The following is a 16,540-nucleotide window of genomic DNA, read 5'->3' as shown; positions in this document are numbered from 1 at the left end:
TGTGTATGGTAGACCCGTACTCTGCGATTCGTGTTGCTATATAGAAGGAGATTAGTTCAGTTTGCTGCAATATCTTTTCCATCACCGTCACTCATTTGCTTTCTTTCGTGTACATTACCTTGAATCATTTCTATGCCTTCGTTTCTGGTGTAGCAGTTGAAAGTGGCTGAACAGGACACAGCACTTTGCTACAGCACTTGGCCTCTATCTTGGCTGTTGAAGGTAATTCCATGATAACTAACCTTTCCTTATACTCAAACACTAGCAAGCGGTTACCTCAAGATGCAACTAATACTAGTTCAGACACTGTCCAGTATAAACAAGCACTACTCTGCTATTGGGAACAACACCAGCCTACTACATAGACATGTACCTTTCCAAGAACGACGATTCTTTTGTGCACACTCATCAAACTTCTCAGCACTCACATGATCCCCTTTCTACTGTGCTTCCACCAAATCAATATCCCCAATCGACTACCAGACCAAGTTAACAGACCTCATCACCAGACCACGCCGACAAACCTCAGTCGAAACGTAAGAGCTCAATCATATCATATCCTCATATTAAAAACATTACCTATTAACAATATCATACACAAGGACAGACCCCAACCCCAAGGTAGCCCCAAAGAACCCAAGCAAACCGCCATCTACTCACTCTTCTTCATCTTCTTCCCCCTCGGGCCCGCAACAGTCCCCATCAACACTGCAAAACCCATTAGCACTTACATCCCCACCATCAATATAGGGTAATATGAAGGGCACTCACCATCCCAATGCTTAAACGAGCTGGAATAATTCCCGCGAAAATACCGATGATGATCATCGTGCCAATCGGAGCCGCCCCACAGCGGGAACACGCGGCGGAGGCTCCAGGGGAAATCGTAGCCGGAGTGGGCGTCGATGGCCTGGAACTGGCGCAGCGCCACCCAGACCAGCACGGTCATCAGGTGCACTTGGCCGGTGCACCAGCCCAGCACGAGCGGGGGGCCGATGGTGCCGAAGCCCAGGAGCATCGTCTCCCAGGGGCTGGCGTATTCGGCCGTCAGGCCGAAGGGCGTGGCGTACTGGTGGTGCACGCGGTGCACGGCGCGGTACAGGGGGCCCCAGTGGAAGGCGCGGTGCAGCCAGTAGTGGTAGGTGTCCTCCACAAAAAAGAAGATGGTGGTTTGGATGGCGAGCGTTTTCAGGTCCGGGAACGGGAGGGTGTATTGCAGCCCGAAGAATTCCATCATCGGGTGGAAGAGCACGATCAGCGGGAGCTCGACGATGAAGTGGATCGCCAGGATGTATTTCACGCAGTTCCATTGCTCGCGCGCCGAGGGCGGCGCCTTCGTGTCTTGGATCTTGAAGCGGTGGAACAGGCTGGGGAATGCGTCGGCGATAATCCACGGGATGCACCGGCTGAAGTAGAGGATCTCGTGCGCGAGGAAGGTGATGATTCCTGGGGTCGTGGGGTTAGCGGTGGCGCTGGATTCAGGGGGGTTTTGGGTGGGAGGGGATGGACGGACCTGTTGCGATGATGTCGTTGTCCCAGTAGGCGTAGTGCGTCCACCAGAGCTTCTCGAGGAAGGAGAGTTTGGGGTTCAGGCTGGCAATCTCGTAGAGCTCGTGGTAGGAGCCCGTCGCCGGCGCGGCGAGGGTGGTGTTGAAGGTGTAGTCCATGATGCGTGTCCTCGGCGCATATCCCGTCACGCTGCTGATTCGTTTTCAGGCCAAGGAGCAGACTAAAAGTATATGTACTTCTTCGTCCTCGGTTGGATTGTGGTGACCGCTAGCCCTGGTGGGTATCCGGATGGTCTGATCGGACACACCACTCCGGATCCCGGGCAGACATCAACTGATCCCGATCCGTGCCCTGAAATTAATTAATCCCATCGACTCAAATCCCGCCCGCCACTCACAGACTTCCCTCACCTTTCCCCGGATTCGGCCAGATCACCATGGCCCACATGGAATGCATAATGTGTTTTGTTATTGGTTCTTTGGACTCGTGGTGTCATTGGTCGGTAGGAGGCAACGGGCGAGACAATGCATGCGCCGCAGAGGTCATTCTGGGGCTAAAACGAACGAGCCGGTCGAACGACGCCGGATGCCCCTGAGCCATCGCTGCCTAAACGTGCAGACGTACTCCTGGTCATTTTAGTCGGAGGATGATCGTCTTATTGTTCGCATCTGGGGGATTTTGCTCGCGATGCGATTTTGGTTGGTACTCGGGACGGCCGGATCCCGTCGCAGAAGCCGGCAACTCAATTTTGAAGGCTCTTTCGTGTGTACGTGGAGGAGACTTGCGCGAGAGGCTTGAAGTTCGAGAGTCGCGATGGTCTACAGCCGACTGATTTCTGGCTCTCGTGTTATCAATTCCCGATGATTCCTCGAGGCCTAGATCGTTTTCTCCGGACAGTGACTTCAGTATTTGTTGTTCTGGAGAAAGTAGACTGCAACTAGACACTTCAGTTCCTGATAACCTCATGCAGCTGTTGTTCTGGCGCTGGTTGGCAATGTATCTGACCAATGAGTATCCTCGGCGTCGGCCCTGTCATGGATATCCATGATTGCAATGCATTTCATACCTAATTGTACGGGCTAGTGGTTCGACGGAAGGAGCAAGATAGCACGCAAAGGAACTTCTTTAGATCCATCTTGACCCATTTTTGACGCACGATGTGAGGTAGTCGTGTTTTGGAATGATCTCGAAAGACGAAGAGGCCTAGACACATGCGGAGCGGTCACGCCACTGGCTAATGGCACTACCAATTAACTTACTATCATATGAAGATGTCTTTGCTTATTTGCAAGTCGTTAGTAGACCCTTCAGGAGGACTGAACGTGCTTTTCGCCTGTCGGGGCGTTATAAGCATCTAGGTTTCTTGCCCAATAGGGCCTTGACAAGCAGCATTTGTCTGGCCGGGTGCCGCTGCTCAATGAGCTGGGGACCATTATTATTAGCAACAAGCCGTGCCTGGACCACAATCAAGACCTTCTGAAGTCTTAGAGTTTTGCATGATGAGATACGTGGTGTCTGGAGAGTGCTCGATGTTCTCACAGCGCACACTGGACTAGCGTCCAGCCAGTGAAGTTGTCGGAGGGATCGTCGCTAGAGAAGTGCGCTGCATGATGACTGCTGCCTCTAGAGCCGAAACAGTATGCATACATGTAGGTGTAAAAGACATCGTTATACCTCAGTCACCTCGCAAGACACAGTTCGTTGTGCCTTTTAGACAAATCATCAGTCCTCTTGAGTCCTGATACAAGTCATGGAGAAAGATCGCACAAGAACGTTTTTTGCTGAATTGCAGATTGTTTGATGTGCCGGTCTATGCTCCAAGCCTGAAGGGAAACAACAAGTGGAAACTCGGCCCCAATCTCACCCCGGCCAGTTTCTCCGCTCCCGCTCATCTCCGCTCATCTCCGCTCTCGTCCGCTCGCTCTCAGCCTTCTCTTCTTCAATGTCCCAATACTCTTTCTTATCAGCCAGTAATGGGCCTGAGTCTCTCGCAAGCACACTTTAACAGCTCAATTAAGGACAGCGATTGCGCATACCAAGAGCCGTAATTCCGTGGCCCGCGATGAGTTGTCTCGCAGGATCCCGCAGGCCGGGCATGCAGTGCCAACACCTCCCCCCCAGGCCTCTTTATCATCTACCGCGCATCCTCAACTTCTAGGCTTTTCCCGCATCTCAACAAGTTAGTCTACCTCAAAATGTCGAATCGACAAGCTTGGGAGACCACCGAGGTGATCATCTGTGGCTGTGGCCCCACGGGGGCGATGTTGTCCGCCTATCTCGGTCGCATGGGCATCCGCAACGTCGTCGTCGAGAAAGAGGCCGAGATCACGACCGACCCTCGAGGTATCGCACTAGACGACGACGGCATCCGCTTTGTCCAGGGACTAGGTCTATACAGTTCTATCTATTCAGAGATTGGAACCAGTGCGTGATTCTCTACCGTTGACAATTGACGTTTCCAGCTAATGCAGTGTACGAAAGGTATGGGGGAATTCAGGTTCGTCAGTGGCACTGGTCACGATCTATACAAACCTCCCATCCTCGAGATTAATTGCAACGAGGTCAGTCATCCGTTCTTGCTGATAGGTCTGATGGTCACTCACCACGACTAGACCGCGGGCACAACAGGGCATGTCGGGTACATTGGTCAGAAGCAGCCGACGCTCGAGAGTAAGCTGAGAAGCGCCATGTCTCCCGTGTATTGTTCCCTGCGATGCGGTTCCGCAATTGTCGACATCAAGGAAGATGACGACTGGGTGTACTGCACGTACCACAGCGTGGATGGGAAAGACCACAAGGTGCGCGCCCGGTACCTGGTTGGGGCCGACGGCAAGACAGGATACACGCGGAAACATTACCTGGAGCCACGCGGGGTGATGTTGGAGAAATTCCACGAGTCAGTCTCTTGTCTCCCAGCTGAGAACCGGTGCTGACAATATTCAGAGCTTTCTATGAGGAGACATGGGTAGCACTGAACTGGAAGATGACCCTCCCAACACCCGAGACTCATCCCAGCTTTCCCTTGTGGGAGCTAGGCTACAAACCAGAGCACGTATACGACTTATTCTTCCCGCCGGAGTTCCGCTTTCTGTGCAATCGCAAGAGACCGGCAGTTTGTGGTCGCTTTGGCCTTCCGGAGGATAGGCTCTGGAGGTTCGAGTACCTTGTCTATCGTAACGAGGATGGAGATCGCATGGCGGAGCCGGATGCGATGAAGCGGATTGTTCTTCCTTACCTGACGCACAAAGGGAGCAAATACGCGTAAGTTGGGTTCCTCGCTCAAAAGCGCGTACTAACGAGAATATAGACTGGATCAAGATGTACAGTTCCCTGAAGACTGTATTGATGTCCTCCGTTGCCGCCCTTTCAACTTCTCGTCTCGTACATGCAATGTGTGGGCTAAGGATAGGGTGATTTTGTGTGGCGACGCAGCGCATGTCTTTCCGCCTTGTAAGGTCCCCGTTCTTATCCTTCATTATCTACTCACACGCTCTATCCAGTTGGGGGTCAAGGCATAGTATCTGGCTTTCGCGATGCAATCTCCCTGTCGTGGCGGCTTGCAATGCTCTGCCGATATCAACCCTACAAGCGCAACCACGAGAAGGTCCTGACCGCGTGGTATATTGAACGCAAGCAGCAGCTCGAGATCTCATTAGCCACGACGGTCCGAAACGGCGAATTGGTGTGCGAGAGAAATCCATTAAAGATCCTCTTTCGGGACTGGTCTCTTTGGCTCATGCAGCTCTTGCCGGGTTATCGAGAGCAACTACGACATGGCCGTCGCGACAAAGCACCATTCCGGCTTCGACATTCTGCAGGCATGCCATTCATACCTGAACTTAACGGAGGCGTCTACTTGCCTCAGGTGTATTGTCGCACCCCCGCCGGCAAGGTTCTTTTTACCGACGACGCCATCTACCGTTCAGGCTCGAAGTCCCTGTTCCGCGTGTTCATTTACCTACAGAGAAATGATGAAGTCGCTTCTGCAAAACACGCTCTGGAAGGTATGGAGGAATGGTCCCGCGGAGAATTCAATAGCCACGACGTCCCGATCCTCGTGGAAGAGATGGACCCGAAGCACTCGATTCAGATGCCGAACGTGTTCCAGATAGCCAGTGTTGAAGAGTTCTCCCGGTCACCTCTGTGCAGCCGGCGCCCTGCACCCCTGTCGTATGATCCGTGCTTGATCGGGAAGAGCATTCAGGCAAAATACGTGATTGTCCGACCGGACCGATTCGTGTTTGCAGCTTGCAACGAACCAGGAGAGTTGAAGGAGGCGGTAGAGTGGATGCTGAGGTATCTCTACGGTGAGGTTTGATTTCAGAGATGGCAAACCATGAACCAGTGTTTACTGTACACAGTTATAGTGTACATACTCTTCGATATAATAGATAATGAACCCCTTCTCTCCAATCCACGGAAATCCCGTCCCCAAAGGCACTGGGCAAACAAAGGTTCAACCTCTCCGCGGACAACCCGACCATCACCGCCGAAGCAGCGGTCAAAAACCGTCCTTCGAACCATAGCACGCTTATCCAAATCCAGCCTAGCCCAAGAATTTCCTCAGAACACTTGGCAGAACGGCACCCAATCACAAACGCCTTCGAGTCGTGTCCCCAGCTCCCATTGGTCGAAAATTTCGATTGTGTCGGGATTGTCTCGGGATTCGTGGCCGGGCATTGAAGCGGGTCCACCCCTGACGACGGCAGACTCTCATTTCCCCTGATTCAGACACCCGTCCCTCACGTACCAACAGCAAAATCAGGCGATATAAGGCCACTTAAGCCTCTCGGCCGGGACCTGGACTTGGGGACCTGTGGCAAAATTGGGATGTCTGGCTCGATTGGCTGTATGGGTTCATCTGGCGTAGATTGATAACTGCAGTGCCTGCTAGAGGCTGGTGAACTCTTCCGAGGAATGGGCGTGCAGGTTGAACGGTTGAACGGTTGAACCCCTTCGGCCGGGTGGGGGTCTGATGCATTTTTGGGATGGGTGTGGTTATACTTATGTTATGCTTATGTAGCTGCGATACTTACATAGGTACTGGTGTGGTGTGGCTTGACTTAGGTGTACAGTACTTAGCTTTATAGGTGCTGTGCAGATGAACAAAATGTAGAGTTCTGTAGGGGTGGTATGGTGCACCGCCAGTTGGCGCGGACTTAGAATTCCGTGTGTACTAATTCGGCCGGGGGTATGCTATAACCATTAAGTTACTGTAGACGTTGTCAGCCCTGTTCCACCCCTCAACTTAATTACCAGAGGTCGCGTGGGATGACAAAAGACAAGGCACAGGTCTCGTGAGCCATGGGAGTCCTTGTTCCCTATCCTGCGAAGAGCAGTGCTTGTGGCGCGTGAGTATCGGACGGATATTTATTTCCACGCATGAAATCACAATTGCTGCGCAATACCCGGTCGATTAGCACTCGAAAAGGCCGAATTCGCAAGTGCGCAGGCTTGCACAATATCCAGCTCGGGATCAATTCCCTTGGAGTGTACTATGTAATCATGATGGGGAACGAACAGGCGGAGTAAGAACGCGACCACCGGGTGACTCGATTAGTCGAAATCAACTGTACTGTACCTTCCGCAGGAGCACCCGCAACCCAGTCCCGGATGACATCAACGAACATCATCACCCGGAGCTCACCAGCCTCCAGTTCAGGCCCAGTGAAGGAACTTTACTTTGAAGAGTTTCTCCTTGCTCGCTGACAGTCGATACAGCATCTCTCGTCTACAGGCCTACCGGCTAGTCTTTCTCCTGCAAAAATCCACCATATTCCCAACATCGGCGCTGACGACCAATCTCTGAATCGCACGTTGATATCTCTTACCAGAACTTTAACAACATACTTCCTCGGTTTGACCCAGAAGCAGAGAAAGAGAGAACGTATCTTGGAAAAGAAAGGACGAAAAGATGCATCACGAGTTCAAGCAAGGCCCGATCAAAATCACCGTCGGCCACGAATACGGGATCGGATACTTCATCAGCGTCCAGGATACACGCCTAGCGGTGGAAGCGGGGGATCCCCCCTTTTCCAGCCTTGATGAAGCGTGCTGCAGGGTTGATAGCTCGGGGGCGGGCATATACGCATATACCTCGCGGCTCGTGCTGGGAATGAAGGGCGCGGGACCCAAGTGAGCATTGATGAGATGAGGCGATTGTGGGAGCTATACGGGGTGAAGGGGAAGACGATACCGCTTATGGAGTTGCTCGAGCTAAGGTTGTCTGATATGGGGCCCGGGTACTGAATTATGCTGCCGTCTGTGTGAAATTGGATTGATGGGAGGTTTACAACAGGGTCGTGTCAGAGTATTGTGTCAAGCATGGGCTGTGCATGCCAATTAAATTGGTTTATCAAAGGGGAACTATTTGACGAAGAGAAAAGTATATGCGCCGCATACGGTCAGCTCTGCTGTTGGTTGACAGCCATCTCACGCATCTTCAACAACTACCCAAGCGTCCAGCTTAGAAGTAGGAGGTATCAACCCAGCTGGTGTAGTCAGAGCCCAGGATATCCGTGATGGTGAGCTTGGCATCCAGCTTCTCGGCGAAGCTGGCGCGGGTGCCCTCGGAACCGGCGCCAGTGTTGGCGTACTCGCCGAAGGTGACGTACTCGGTGTTGGGGGTGGAGGTGGACCACTCAGTCCAGCCGAGGGAGTTGATAACGTTGGTCATGCTGGTCTGCTGGAAGACAACACGAGCGTACTCGGACCAGGGGCGGCCTGTGATCATGTTAATATTGTTTCGCATGGTACGAAGCGCAGCGAGATAGGCAAGTAAACGTACCAAGGTAGTAGGTGCCTTCGGCAACGTCGTCGCCCTCCTTAGCAGCAACGGTCGACTTGTTGATCACGTAGTAGGAGGTGTCAGTCTCGGAGGAGCGGCCGTTGGCGGTGATGGAGGCAGAGGTAGGACCCTCAACGACACGGATGTCGACGTTCTGGAACCAGGCACGAGCGTGCTGGCCGAAGATGAAGTCACTAGACGGGTTAGTGCTAGCTTCGTCTATAAGCTGTCAATCACTTACACAGCACCCTCAATGTAGGAGTTGATGTAGAGCTGGTTACCGGTCTGAGCCAGGAGGGTATCCTGGTAACCGGTGAAGTTGCAGCCATAGTATCCCTGCTGGTCAGCCCAGGCGGACAAGGCCAGAGCCTGGTGGCAAGCCTGACCACAGGTGTTGGCAATGTTGAGGTTGTAGACCTGAGAGCCGACGGCCTTGTTGCGGAAGGTGGCTGTTCTTGTTAGTTACTGATTGTCAATCCGATCAAATCAGGCTTACCAGTCAGATCATCGTTCTCACCCGAAGCCTCGTAGCTAATGGCGTGGGTGATGGTGACCAAGTTGTCGGCGTACGAGTCGGTGCTAAAACAACTGTCAGCATTATGTTGATCAGAGGCAACACCCCAACGTACTTCTCGGTCTGGCCGTAGATGATCACCTTGCCAGTCATAGCAGGAAGGTAGACCTGCTCATCGTAGGTACCCTCCTCGATGAAAATGGTCTGGGTGTCGGTGGTGCTGGTGCTCAGAGCATCGATGGCATCACCAATCTAAGCGAGTATCAGTATCGTGCCTAGTGCATAACTCATGCGGAAATTCTTACAGTAGTGTAGTCACCACCAGACTTGGCGACGACGATCGCGCCGGAGGGAGCCGTGGTACGGCTGGCAGCCAGTGCGGACACGGCGAAGAGAGCGGAAGCCAAGACTGATTTAACCATTTTTGCGATTGATATGAGTGTATGATCGACTGGATCGGCGAGGTAAGGTTCAATGTAGAGAGACGAAAGGCCTTTTATACGTTCCGTTCAGCAGCATGCTTGCAGCCTGAGTGCGCCATTTCCCTCTTGGGTCGGTATTTGTCTCATATCCGTCAGGAGACTGGAGTGGGGTTTGCAGCGGGATATCTGCAGACCCCAGTTGAGTAAAGATAACTATATCTGAAATCACTAAGAAGGTTCAGGCAAGTCGACCGGCGGCTAGAGTCCGGTGGAGGCGTTCGAGGAAGCTTCTAATGCTTCTCGAGACTAGTGGATCCTATCACCGCCCAGTTCTCTCCGTTCCTGGTGGGTGCTTCATTTCAAATGGTGCAATCATAGCGATCCCTGTCTCTGATTAATATCAATGTTTAACCTCCAATGATTAAGCTTAATGACAACCACAACGTGAGCATGAATAGTCGATGGGTCAATACAAGGTGTGGTGAATTGGAGGGCCGACCCACTTCAGATCCGAAACAGGAGAGCTTTAGGGCTGCTCACAAACGCCGATCCCCGACGGTCGGCTTGTGGGGGCATCCAGGGGTGGCTTCAACAGTGTAACAGGGTCTCTTTGGAACAGAAACAGGTTCGTAACTCGACCTCCTTCGTGAACGCATGCCCAGAGTGATTGATATCACACTGAATTGATACAGTGCCCCCAAGGTCCAAGGCTGCTGCACATCGCGAATTCGGGCAATGTCCGTGTCAAAGCGCCAATTCTGCCCCTGTCCATGTTCGCACCCCCTGAAACAAAAAGGAAAGTCTTGGATTTCCTGATTGGCGGGATTCCGGAATCAAGCACCGGAAACCTCGTGCAAGTTGCGCATGGGCCGTGGCTGCAAAACACCACGTCCGCAACATGGCACACCTTGAACACTTTTTCCACGAGTATCTTCACGGGAGCACCGGCAGAGAGTTTCAATCATTGGGCGATGGATTTTTGAGTTCTGGTCAAGCATCAGGCGTTTACGCACCTCCCCAGGCTACTCCTCTGGCAATCAATCCTGCATCAGTAGGGATTTTCCACGTGTCTTGGCAGCGTCGGCATATTGAGACCGTGTCCGGCAAAGTTTTCTGCATTTCATATCACGCATATTGCACCTATGGGTCATCTGATTAGGAGAGCAATAAATCCAGAGCAGCTATCCTCGGTCTCACCTCTTGATTTAATTCGTGCGATATTGGATGGATGGAAAGGCTTTCCTCGGCGCCATTGTTCCGATACCCTGATAATATTTGCGGAGTCTAATATGAGCTGACGTGGATCCGAGGAGCGAATACGACGGGTGATAAATTTTGGTCTATGATTGGATCAGGGCACTCAACCTAAATCAACCAGGCTTTAGTCTCTTGTTGATAAGATTCTGTCATTCTGCAAGGAAGCATACATACTAGGTGCCAAGCCAAGTCAATTTGCGGAGTTTATAAGCTGACGTGGACATATCCCCAGACCCGACACGAGTCCACCTGAAGAATTGCACCTGCGTAGAGCTCAATAAGAAAGAGGTAAACAGGCAGAGGACTCTATCTCTGAGTCTGAGATACAGCAATCAAGATTGGAGAAGTACGCTCGTCTGGGGAGTCAGGAGCCATGTAGTTGAAATCTGTGGCGCTGAAGGGGATAGGCGCGTCCGATGAATATGATCCTGGTGGGGTGATAACAGTATCATGCTCGATGAGAGCTCGCCGAGTTGAGCAAAAGAGGAGCTGTGGGGACTGGTGAAGAGGATTGCGCTCTCAGTTGGGCGGCAGTAGATGAAGGGGTTGAAGTTGTTGACGGAAGTGACGGAAAGGGAAATCAGTGTAGACCCGTGACCCACCAGATGTCTATCCTACACCTCCACTGCTCAAGCACTTTCGCACCCGATCATTCAGACCTTCCAAGGACGAATCAATCGACATTAGGAGATATAGCCTCGGCCAGGCATTCCGGTACCATCTTTCCCCTTTCCCTCCGAACCTCAAGTGCTTCTTCGTACTGATCTTGGGTAGGGGGATAGTGATGTACAATGCTATGATAGCTGACTCTTGCCTGAGCATCGAAGGTAAAAAGCAGCAACAGCAGACCATGCCATTGATGATCTTTTACCCCTGACCGCTCATCTGGCTCAACGCATCAACTATGTATCTCCTGAATCGCGCCAGAAGATGCAATCGAAGTTCATCGTACGATGAGATCTTCACCCAGTCTTTCACAGTGGTGGACTATGTACACAAGTGGCACAGATTCTCAACTGCTTCGGACAGTCGGACCTCATAGCGAGATGGAGTCAATTGCCCACTCTAAGTCCGAGAAGAAGTGCGTTGGAAGCCGGTCTGATTGCTCTGAAGCTCCTTTCGTTTGTCGTGCACCTAATGACAAGAGGAAAAGCTTGCATATGCCCATTCTAGTGATGAGCATAGTCTTCCCTATAATGAGACCTATGCTAATCCCCTTGCATGTGCGGCAAAGGAAGTCCCTATCTACATACTCCAAACCCGGAAGGCAAGGCACTTCAAGTACCGTTGACTTGCGCAGCACCTCAACCTACATACGACCAATCATGCGCGATATGTCCAGTCAAAATAGGTAAACGAGAAAAGTTTGACTTGTCGGCTTGAATGTCTACGGTACGATCTGTTTCATGTGCGATTGCAGATCGAAGCTTGGCTGGTACCTTTGAACAGATGTCCCAAGCGGCACGTACAGTAATTTATATCCCGCCCTGGAGCCGGATTGACTCGATGCAGCGGATCGGGTTGCTGCCTCATTCATGCCCGAGGCTGCCTTTCACCGTGATCGTAAACAGTTGTTTTTACACAGTACAATCAACTATAGAGAGATCAGAAGCACTCCAGCTGATAAAAAAATCCATGACAAACAACCCAAACCATAAACTTCAAGGAGAAACCACACGCAAACAGTTGAGCCAACCAGCCGGAATGATAGAATAATCAAAAATCACGGTTGAGCGGCAGAATGGGTGAGGCAGCCTCAATGTTTCCCAGAGCGGCAGGGAATCCCAAATTGGCTTAGGTTGGGGTTGACACGCCGCGTCTCAACCAGTTTAGTTGTGTGCCTGAGTCACCCATCAAGGCCTCAGGTACACTCAGCCACAGCAGCCACAGCTCATCCATGGTATACTCCCATCATCTATATAAACTCTAGGACTACTTTCACTCTCAATGTTACTCAAACAATTATAATCGATCATTAAAAGCAACGCCTTCTATCAAGCAAGAAACTCTTCACGATGGCCACCCACCCACCCACCCCCGAGATAACCCTCTACTTCGACCTCGTCAGCCCATTCAGCTACATCGCATTCCAAATCCTCAAGGTACAGCACCACTCACTCCTGAACCCATCACCACCCAAGCCACTAACACTCTCAAACCAGAACTCTCCAATCTTCCAAAGCTGCAAAATAATCTACACCCCAGTCTCCCTGCGCACCATCCTCACTACCTGCGGAAGCCCTCCACCCATTGCCGTCAAAAGTATATATCTCCCGCTTGATCCTAACCCGATAATCAACCACCCACCACAACGACACAAGCTAACAACAATCGATCTCAGACAAACTAATCTACATCAACCGCCACCGCCTCGCCTGGTCCCGTCGCCTCAATATACCCATGTCCCAGACCGTACCCGCGGGTTTCCCCTTCCCAACGACCGATATCCAGTCCCTCCTTGCACTCGTCGCCGTGTCCCATCCGGAGAAAGTGGTGGAGGTGGTGGAGCGACTGTATACCTCCGTCTGGGCGGACGGCGACTCGGCTTCGGCCACGGAGTCTGAGGGGTACACGAAGGTTCTCGAAGATGTGTTGGGTGGAGATGTCGTGGAGGTGCTGATGGCTGAGGTATGTTCTTCTCTTAAGTCTCTTTCCTCCTTAAAGCACCCAAATCTGGGTGAATAAGCAGGATGTATTCTGACCATCGCAGGAGAAACAAACCGAAGGGAAGACCCTGTTAGAGGCGAACACGCATCGAGCGATTGAGGAGGGGGCTTTCGGATTGCCGTGGCTGGCGTGCACGAGTCCGACCGGGGAGAAGGAGGGATTCTGGGGTGTGGATCATCTGGGACTGGCGGCGGAGTTTCTAGGGTTGGATGTTGGGATGGAGGGTGGATTTCAGGTTATGATGAAGTGATTGAGTTCACTCTGGGATCTATAAAGAATGTGGGAGTTTCTTCTCTCAGAGGCGAAACCTTCCTCCAAGGTGAATGTTAGATAGACAGATATAGATTGTAGGTAGATAATGTATAATATATGGGTTGATTTGGAAGGCTGCTGGGCGCGTTATACAACATAATGCCGGTCTCCATGATATTTCTTTATTATCGAGTCTCTCTCTTGAGACCCATAGACGCTGCTCAATTCAACGACGTCTTATACTTCAGTCGCCGCATTTTCTAGGAAACATATTATGCACCGGGACGACGGCCGGACGCAAGGTTGAATGTGATGAGTTATACGAACCTCAAGTAACCACGAGAATCTACTTTAATTTCAATATAGTGCTGAGGCTTGCAAGCCTTCACAAGGAAGATGTCAGTTCGGTAATCCAAGCAATAGTTATCATGATCGTACGATTTGCGGCATAGCACAGCGGAAGAGATGGTGACCTGTCCATTCTTCCGAGTCTCTCATCATGTTGCCTTCCAAGATTGCGAATCACATGACAAGCCCGGGTGGTCTAGTGGTATGATTCTCGCTTAGGGATTCCAAACCCAAGCATATCTGCGAGAGGTCCCGCGTTCGATCCGCGGCTCGGGCCTTGCTTTTTGTGCTTATTTTTCTTTGCCCCTTTCAATTTTTGTCGAACCTCCATAAAATAAAGCTGAAGCAGAAAGGCAGCTACAATAAGGAAGGAAACGAAACAACGAAAACGGCATGCCCATCATCAATTCGACCATCATCTAAGAAGTTATTGATAAGCCACCACGTCAGTCTGAACCACGTTTTTTGCCTCCTACCCACACAAAGTCTCTTCTATTCTTAAAAAAGTGTTGTGTCCACTACCCATTCTCCTTTTGCATCAGCACCAGCCGCATTTTTCATATGAAGTTTTCTCATGGCCAGACCATTAGACCCCGAACAGTCTTGGCCTTGGCAATTTGTGGCATGGCGAGTCCGAGATCCAATTTCCGCCGCATCCAGCTTCTCATTTCCATCGCGACGAGCGAATCGATCACCATCTCCAGTCGCTCGGTCACATCCATTTCCTGAACCTCGGCCCAGTTGGTAGCAGCCAACTCGAAGAGCTTCGCATTTATCAATTCTCTAGCCTCAACACGATGCAGCAGCGATTGATCCTTCTCGGCCCGGATTAGCAGGTCCCGGATGACATTTCCCGCAGCTATACTGTCTCCCTGCTGCAAACTCTTTTGTTCTATGTGTGGGCAGATGGATAGCATGGCCTCGAGAGATCACATCGGTCGCACGCTTGGATTTGGCATGGGTCTGCTGTTTCCAGACCTGCGATCGTGGGGGCGGCGGTTCGCGTTTCACAAAAATGGAGGTGGGTGCTCATCAAGGAGGAGAATGCGATTCCAGGATGGCTTGCTGAAGACTCTCAAGTACGTGCCCCTCGTCAGATAACCAGGTTCCTGCTGAGCCCATGGCTTGCATGGTGATAAGTGTCTCATTGATGAGCCCGATTTCACCCACAGCGCCAAGATCTAGGACCGAAGACGGAAGTCCCCTCCGGCGTTGATATTAAGTGAACGGTCAAAGAACATATACCTGCTGCTTGATCAGCTTGCCCAGAATTTTCGCAGACCTCCCCCGGTGGGACCGAAAGCCATAAAGAAGTCAAGGGTCTCTCTTGTCATTGCTTGCCGCAGATTCCAAGTGCCAGTGACCTTCGGTGCTACACCCGTAGACACCCTGCCACTCTGGACCACGCCACTCAAGGGCACCAGGCAACTTCGCACGGCCATCGTGATATCATCGAGTTTCAGAACGCTGCCGGAAGCGCATTTCCCGACACAGCCCATAGCCTGGAGCTCCGCGGCAAAGGCTTGATTGCTGGATGACTGCGCCGATGGAGAAAGAAAGATGAGACATCTTGCCCCTTCCTCCACTATCCAGGTCGTACGAACCGAGCCCCCCAGCCCTCATACCAAGAGATACGACGCAATTTTCTTCTCGCAAAATCGACCGATTGGTTGTAAGGCTCAGTACGCAGCTCAGCCTTACCTACAGGAATCCCATCAAGCAGAATCTCGCCGATGTGGGCTTCCTTCTGAATTGAGCCAAAGGCGTCTGCTGCTTGATTTTCGTCAAAGACGGTGCGAGGTCATATGGCGAGATTTGCCCTCTTCATGCCGAGCCCGCAAGATTGCAGTTAAACTGCGCTCCTGTTAGCACAATTATGCCGACTTTAGATCTTAAAGAAAATTCCTACCGGTGAAGAGAGTTTCATCCAAGTGTATTGCCTGATACATATCCAGACCGTAGAACATATGGTTGTATCTTAATCCTCGCATTCCAAGATGGCCATTTTTCAAAAGATCCCGTCTGCCGAGTTCAATCATCTTGCCTTCTACTTACTAGTTGTATCAAAGCTGACGAACAGGATGCGGAATTACTTACTGTTGCTCTTAACTACGTCCAAGAGTTTCACTCTCAGGGAAGTCAAACCTAAGATACAAAAATTTAAACATGCAAGAGGAACTGGAAACTCGGTGTATAGTCAAGTTCCAGGGGGCGATAATGGATTTTACTGTACATCTGGCACTAGAGACACAAAAGATGACTGTATTTGATGTTGTGAGTCAGTGCAGAACCGTGGTCGTCACCAAGCTAGTCTAGGTCAGATTTACATCACCTTTGTAGCAATATTCAGTACAAGTTTTAGAGTAATGAAGTTATTTTAGTAAGATTTTTCTCACTACTCACACAATCCAAAATTGCCTATTTACTGCTGACACGTTCCTTCCTTTTGCAAACCACCTTCCAGGCTTTCCCTCTACCTCCCAACTCTTCTTTCTCTCCTCTCTCCCTACTATCTTCAAATCCTCTACTCCAACCTCTCGACCTCTCATTATCTCATCCCCAAGTCTCTCATCCCCAAGTCTCTCATCCCCAAGTCCTTCATCCCCAAGTCTCTCATCCTCAAGTTGTTCATCCCTGAGTCCTTCATCCTCAAGTTGTTCATCCCTGAGTCCTTCATCCTCAAGTCCTTCATCCTCAAGTCCTTCATCCTCAAGTTCTTCATCCTTAAGTCCTTCATCCCTGAGTCCTTCATCCTCGAGTCCTTCATCCTCGAGTCCTTCATCC

At 51.2% G+C, this 16,540-nt stretch overlaps 6 protein-coding genes and 1 non-coding gene across 7 annotated transcripts in view; 4 read left to right on the top strand and 3 right to left on the bottom strand.

Annotated features, from left to right (window-relative positions):
• Positions 1-319: 319 nt before the first annotated feature.
• Positions 320-1,677, bottom strand: BO86DRAFT_446337 (sterol desaturase family protein). The gene is made up of 3 exons (XM_025676511.1): positions 1,514-1,677; positions 772-1,446; positions 320-708 (listed from the first exon to the last, which is right to left on the bottom strand). The coding sequence occupies exons 1-3, from the start codon at positions 1,665-1,667 to the stop codon at positions 653-655; spliced, it is 885 nt and encodes a 294-aa protein (XP_025530185.1). The 5' UTR covers positions 1,668-1,677; the 3' UTR covers positions 320-652.
• Positions 1,678-3,704: 2,027 nt separating this feature from the next.
• Positions 3,705-5,827, top strand: BO86DRAFT_306840 (putative monooxygenase; the record flags this gene model as incomplete). Its single annotated transcript, XM_025667712.1, has 6 exons — positions 3,705-3,933; positions 3,991-4,070; positions 4,122-4,405; positions 4,453-4,770; positions 4,817-4,959; positions 5,010-5,827. The coding sequence occupies 6 exons, from the start codon at positions 3,705-3,707 to the stop codon at positions 5,825-5,827; spliced, it is 1,872 nt and encodes a 623-aa protein (XP_025530184.1).
• Positions 5,828-7,713: 1,886 nt separating this feature from the next.
• BO86DRAFT_386934 (pectinesterase) lies at positions 7,714-9,284 on the bottom strand. Its single transcript, XM_025671459.1, has 6 exons — positions 9,116-9,284; positions 8,926-9,062; positions 8,793-8,875; positions 8,538-8,745; positions 8,297-8,490; positions 7,714-8,232 (listed from the first exon to the last, which is right to left on the bottom strand). Exons 1-6 carry the CDS (start codon positions 9,230-9,232, stop codon positions 7,976-7,978), a joined length of 996 nt encoding a protein of 331 aa, XP_025530183.1. The 5' UTR covers positions 9,233-9,284; the 3' UTR covers positions 7,714-7,975.
• A 3,220-nt stretch (positions 9,285-12,504) lies between these two features.
• On the top strand, positions 12,505-13,518 carry BO86DRAFT_356672 (2-hydroxychromene-2-carboxylate isomerase; the record flags this gene model as incomplete). Its single annotated transcript, XM_025669676.1, has 4 exons — positions 12,505-12,591; positions 12,652-12,751; positions 12,831-13,117; positions 13,200-13,518. 4 exons carry the CDS (start codon positions 12,505-12,507, stop codon positions 13,404-13,406), a joined length of 681 nt encoding a protein of 226 aa, XP_025530182.1. The 3' UTR covers positions 13,407-13,518.
• A 423-nt stretch (positions 13,519-13,941) lies between these two features.
• BO86DRAFT_t92 lies at positions 13,942-14,033 on the top strand. The gene has a single exon. It is a non-coding gene; the product is annotated as a tRNA-Pro (tRNA).
• Positions 14,034-14,149: 116 nt separating this feature from the next.
• On the bottom strand, positions 14,150-15,129 carry BO86DRAFT_386933 (acyl carrier protein). The gene has a single exon (XM_025671458.1). It carries the CDS (start codon positions 14,671-14,673, stop codon positions 14,329-14,331), a length of 345 nt encoding a protein of 114 aa, XP_025530181.1. The 5' UTR covers positions 14,674-15,129; the 3' UTR covers positions 14,150-14,328.
• An 883-nt stretch (positions 15,130-16,012) lies between these two features.
• The window catches only part of BO86DRAFT_454349 (uncharacterized protein), a gene marked incomplete at its 5' end in the record, with an annotated part of 2,298 nt that continues 1,770 nt past the window's right edge, over positions 16,013-16,540 (top strand). The window contains 3 exons of the mRNA XM_025677055.1: positions 16,013-16,030; positions 16,097-16,119; positions 16,221-16,529. Coding sequence (XP_025530180.1) covers positions 16,013-16,030; positions 16,097-16,119; positions 16,221-16,529 — 350 coding nt within the window. The remainder of the gene's footprint in view (positions 16,031-16,096; positions 16,120-16,220; positions 16,530-16,540) is intronic.

Source organism: Aspergillus japonicus, assembly GCF_003184785.1.
Source record: "Aspergillus japonicus CBS 114.51 unplaced genomic scaffold BO86scaffold_9, whole genome shotgun sequence".
Taxonomy (NCBI): Eukaryota; Fungi; Ascomycota; class Eurotiomycetes; order Eurotiales; family Aspergillaceae; genus Aspergillus; species Aspergillus japonicus.
This window is presented reverse-complemented; position numbering and strand designations above follow the sequence as displayed.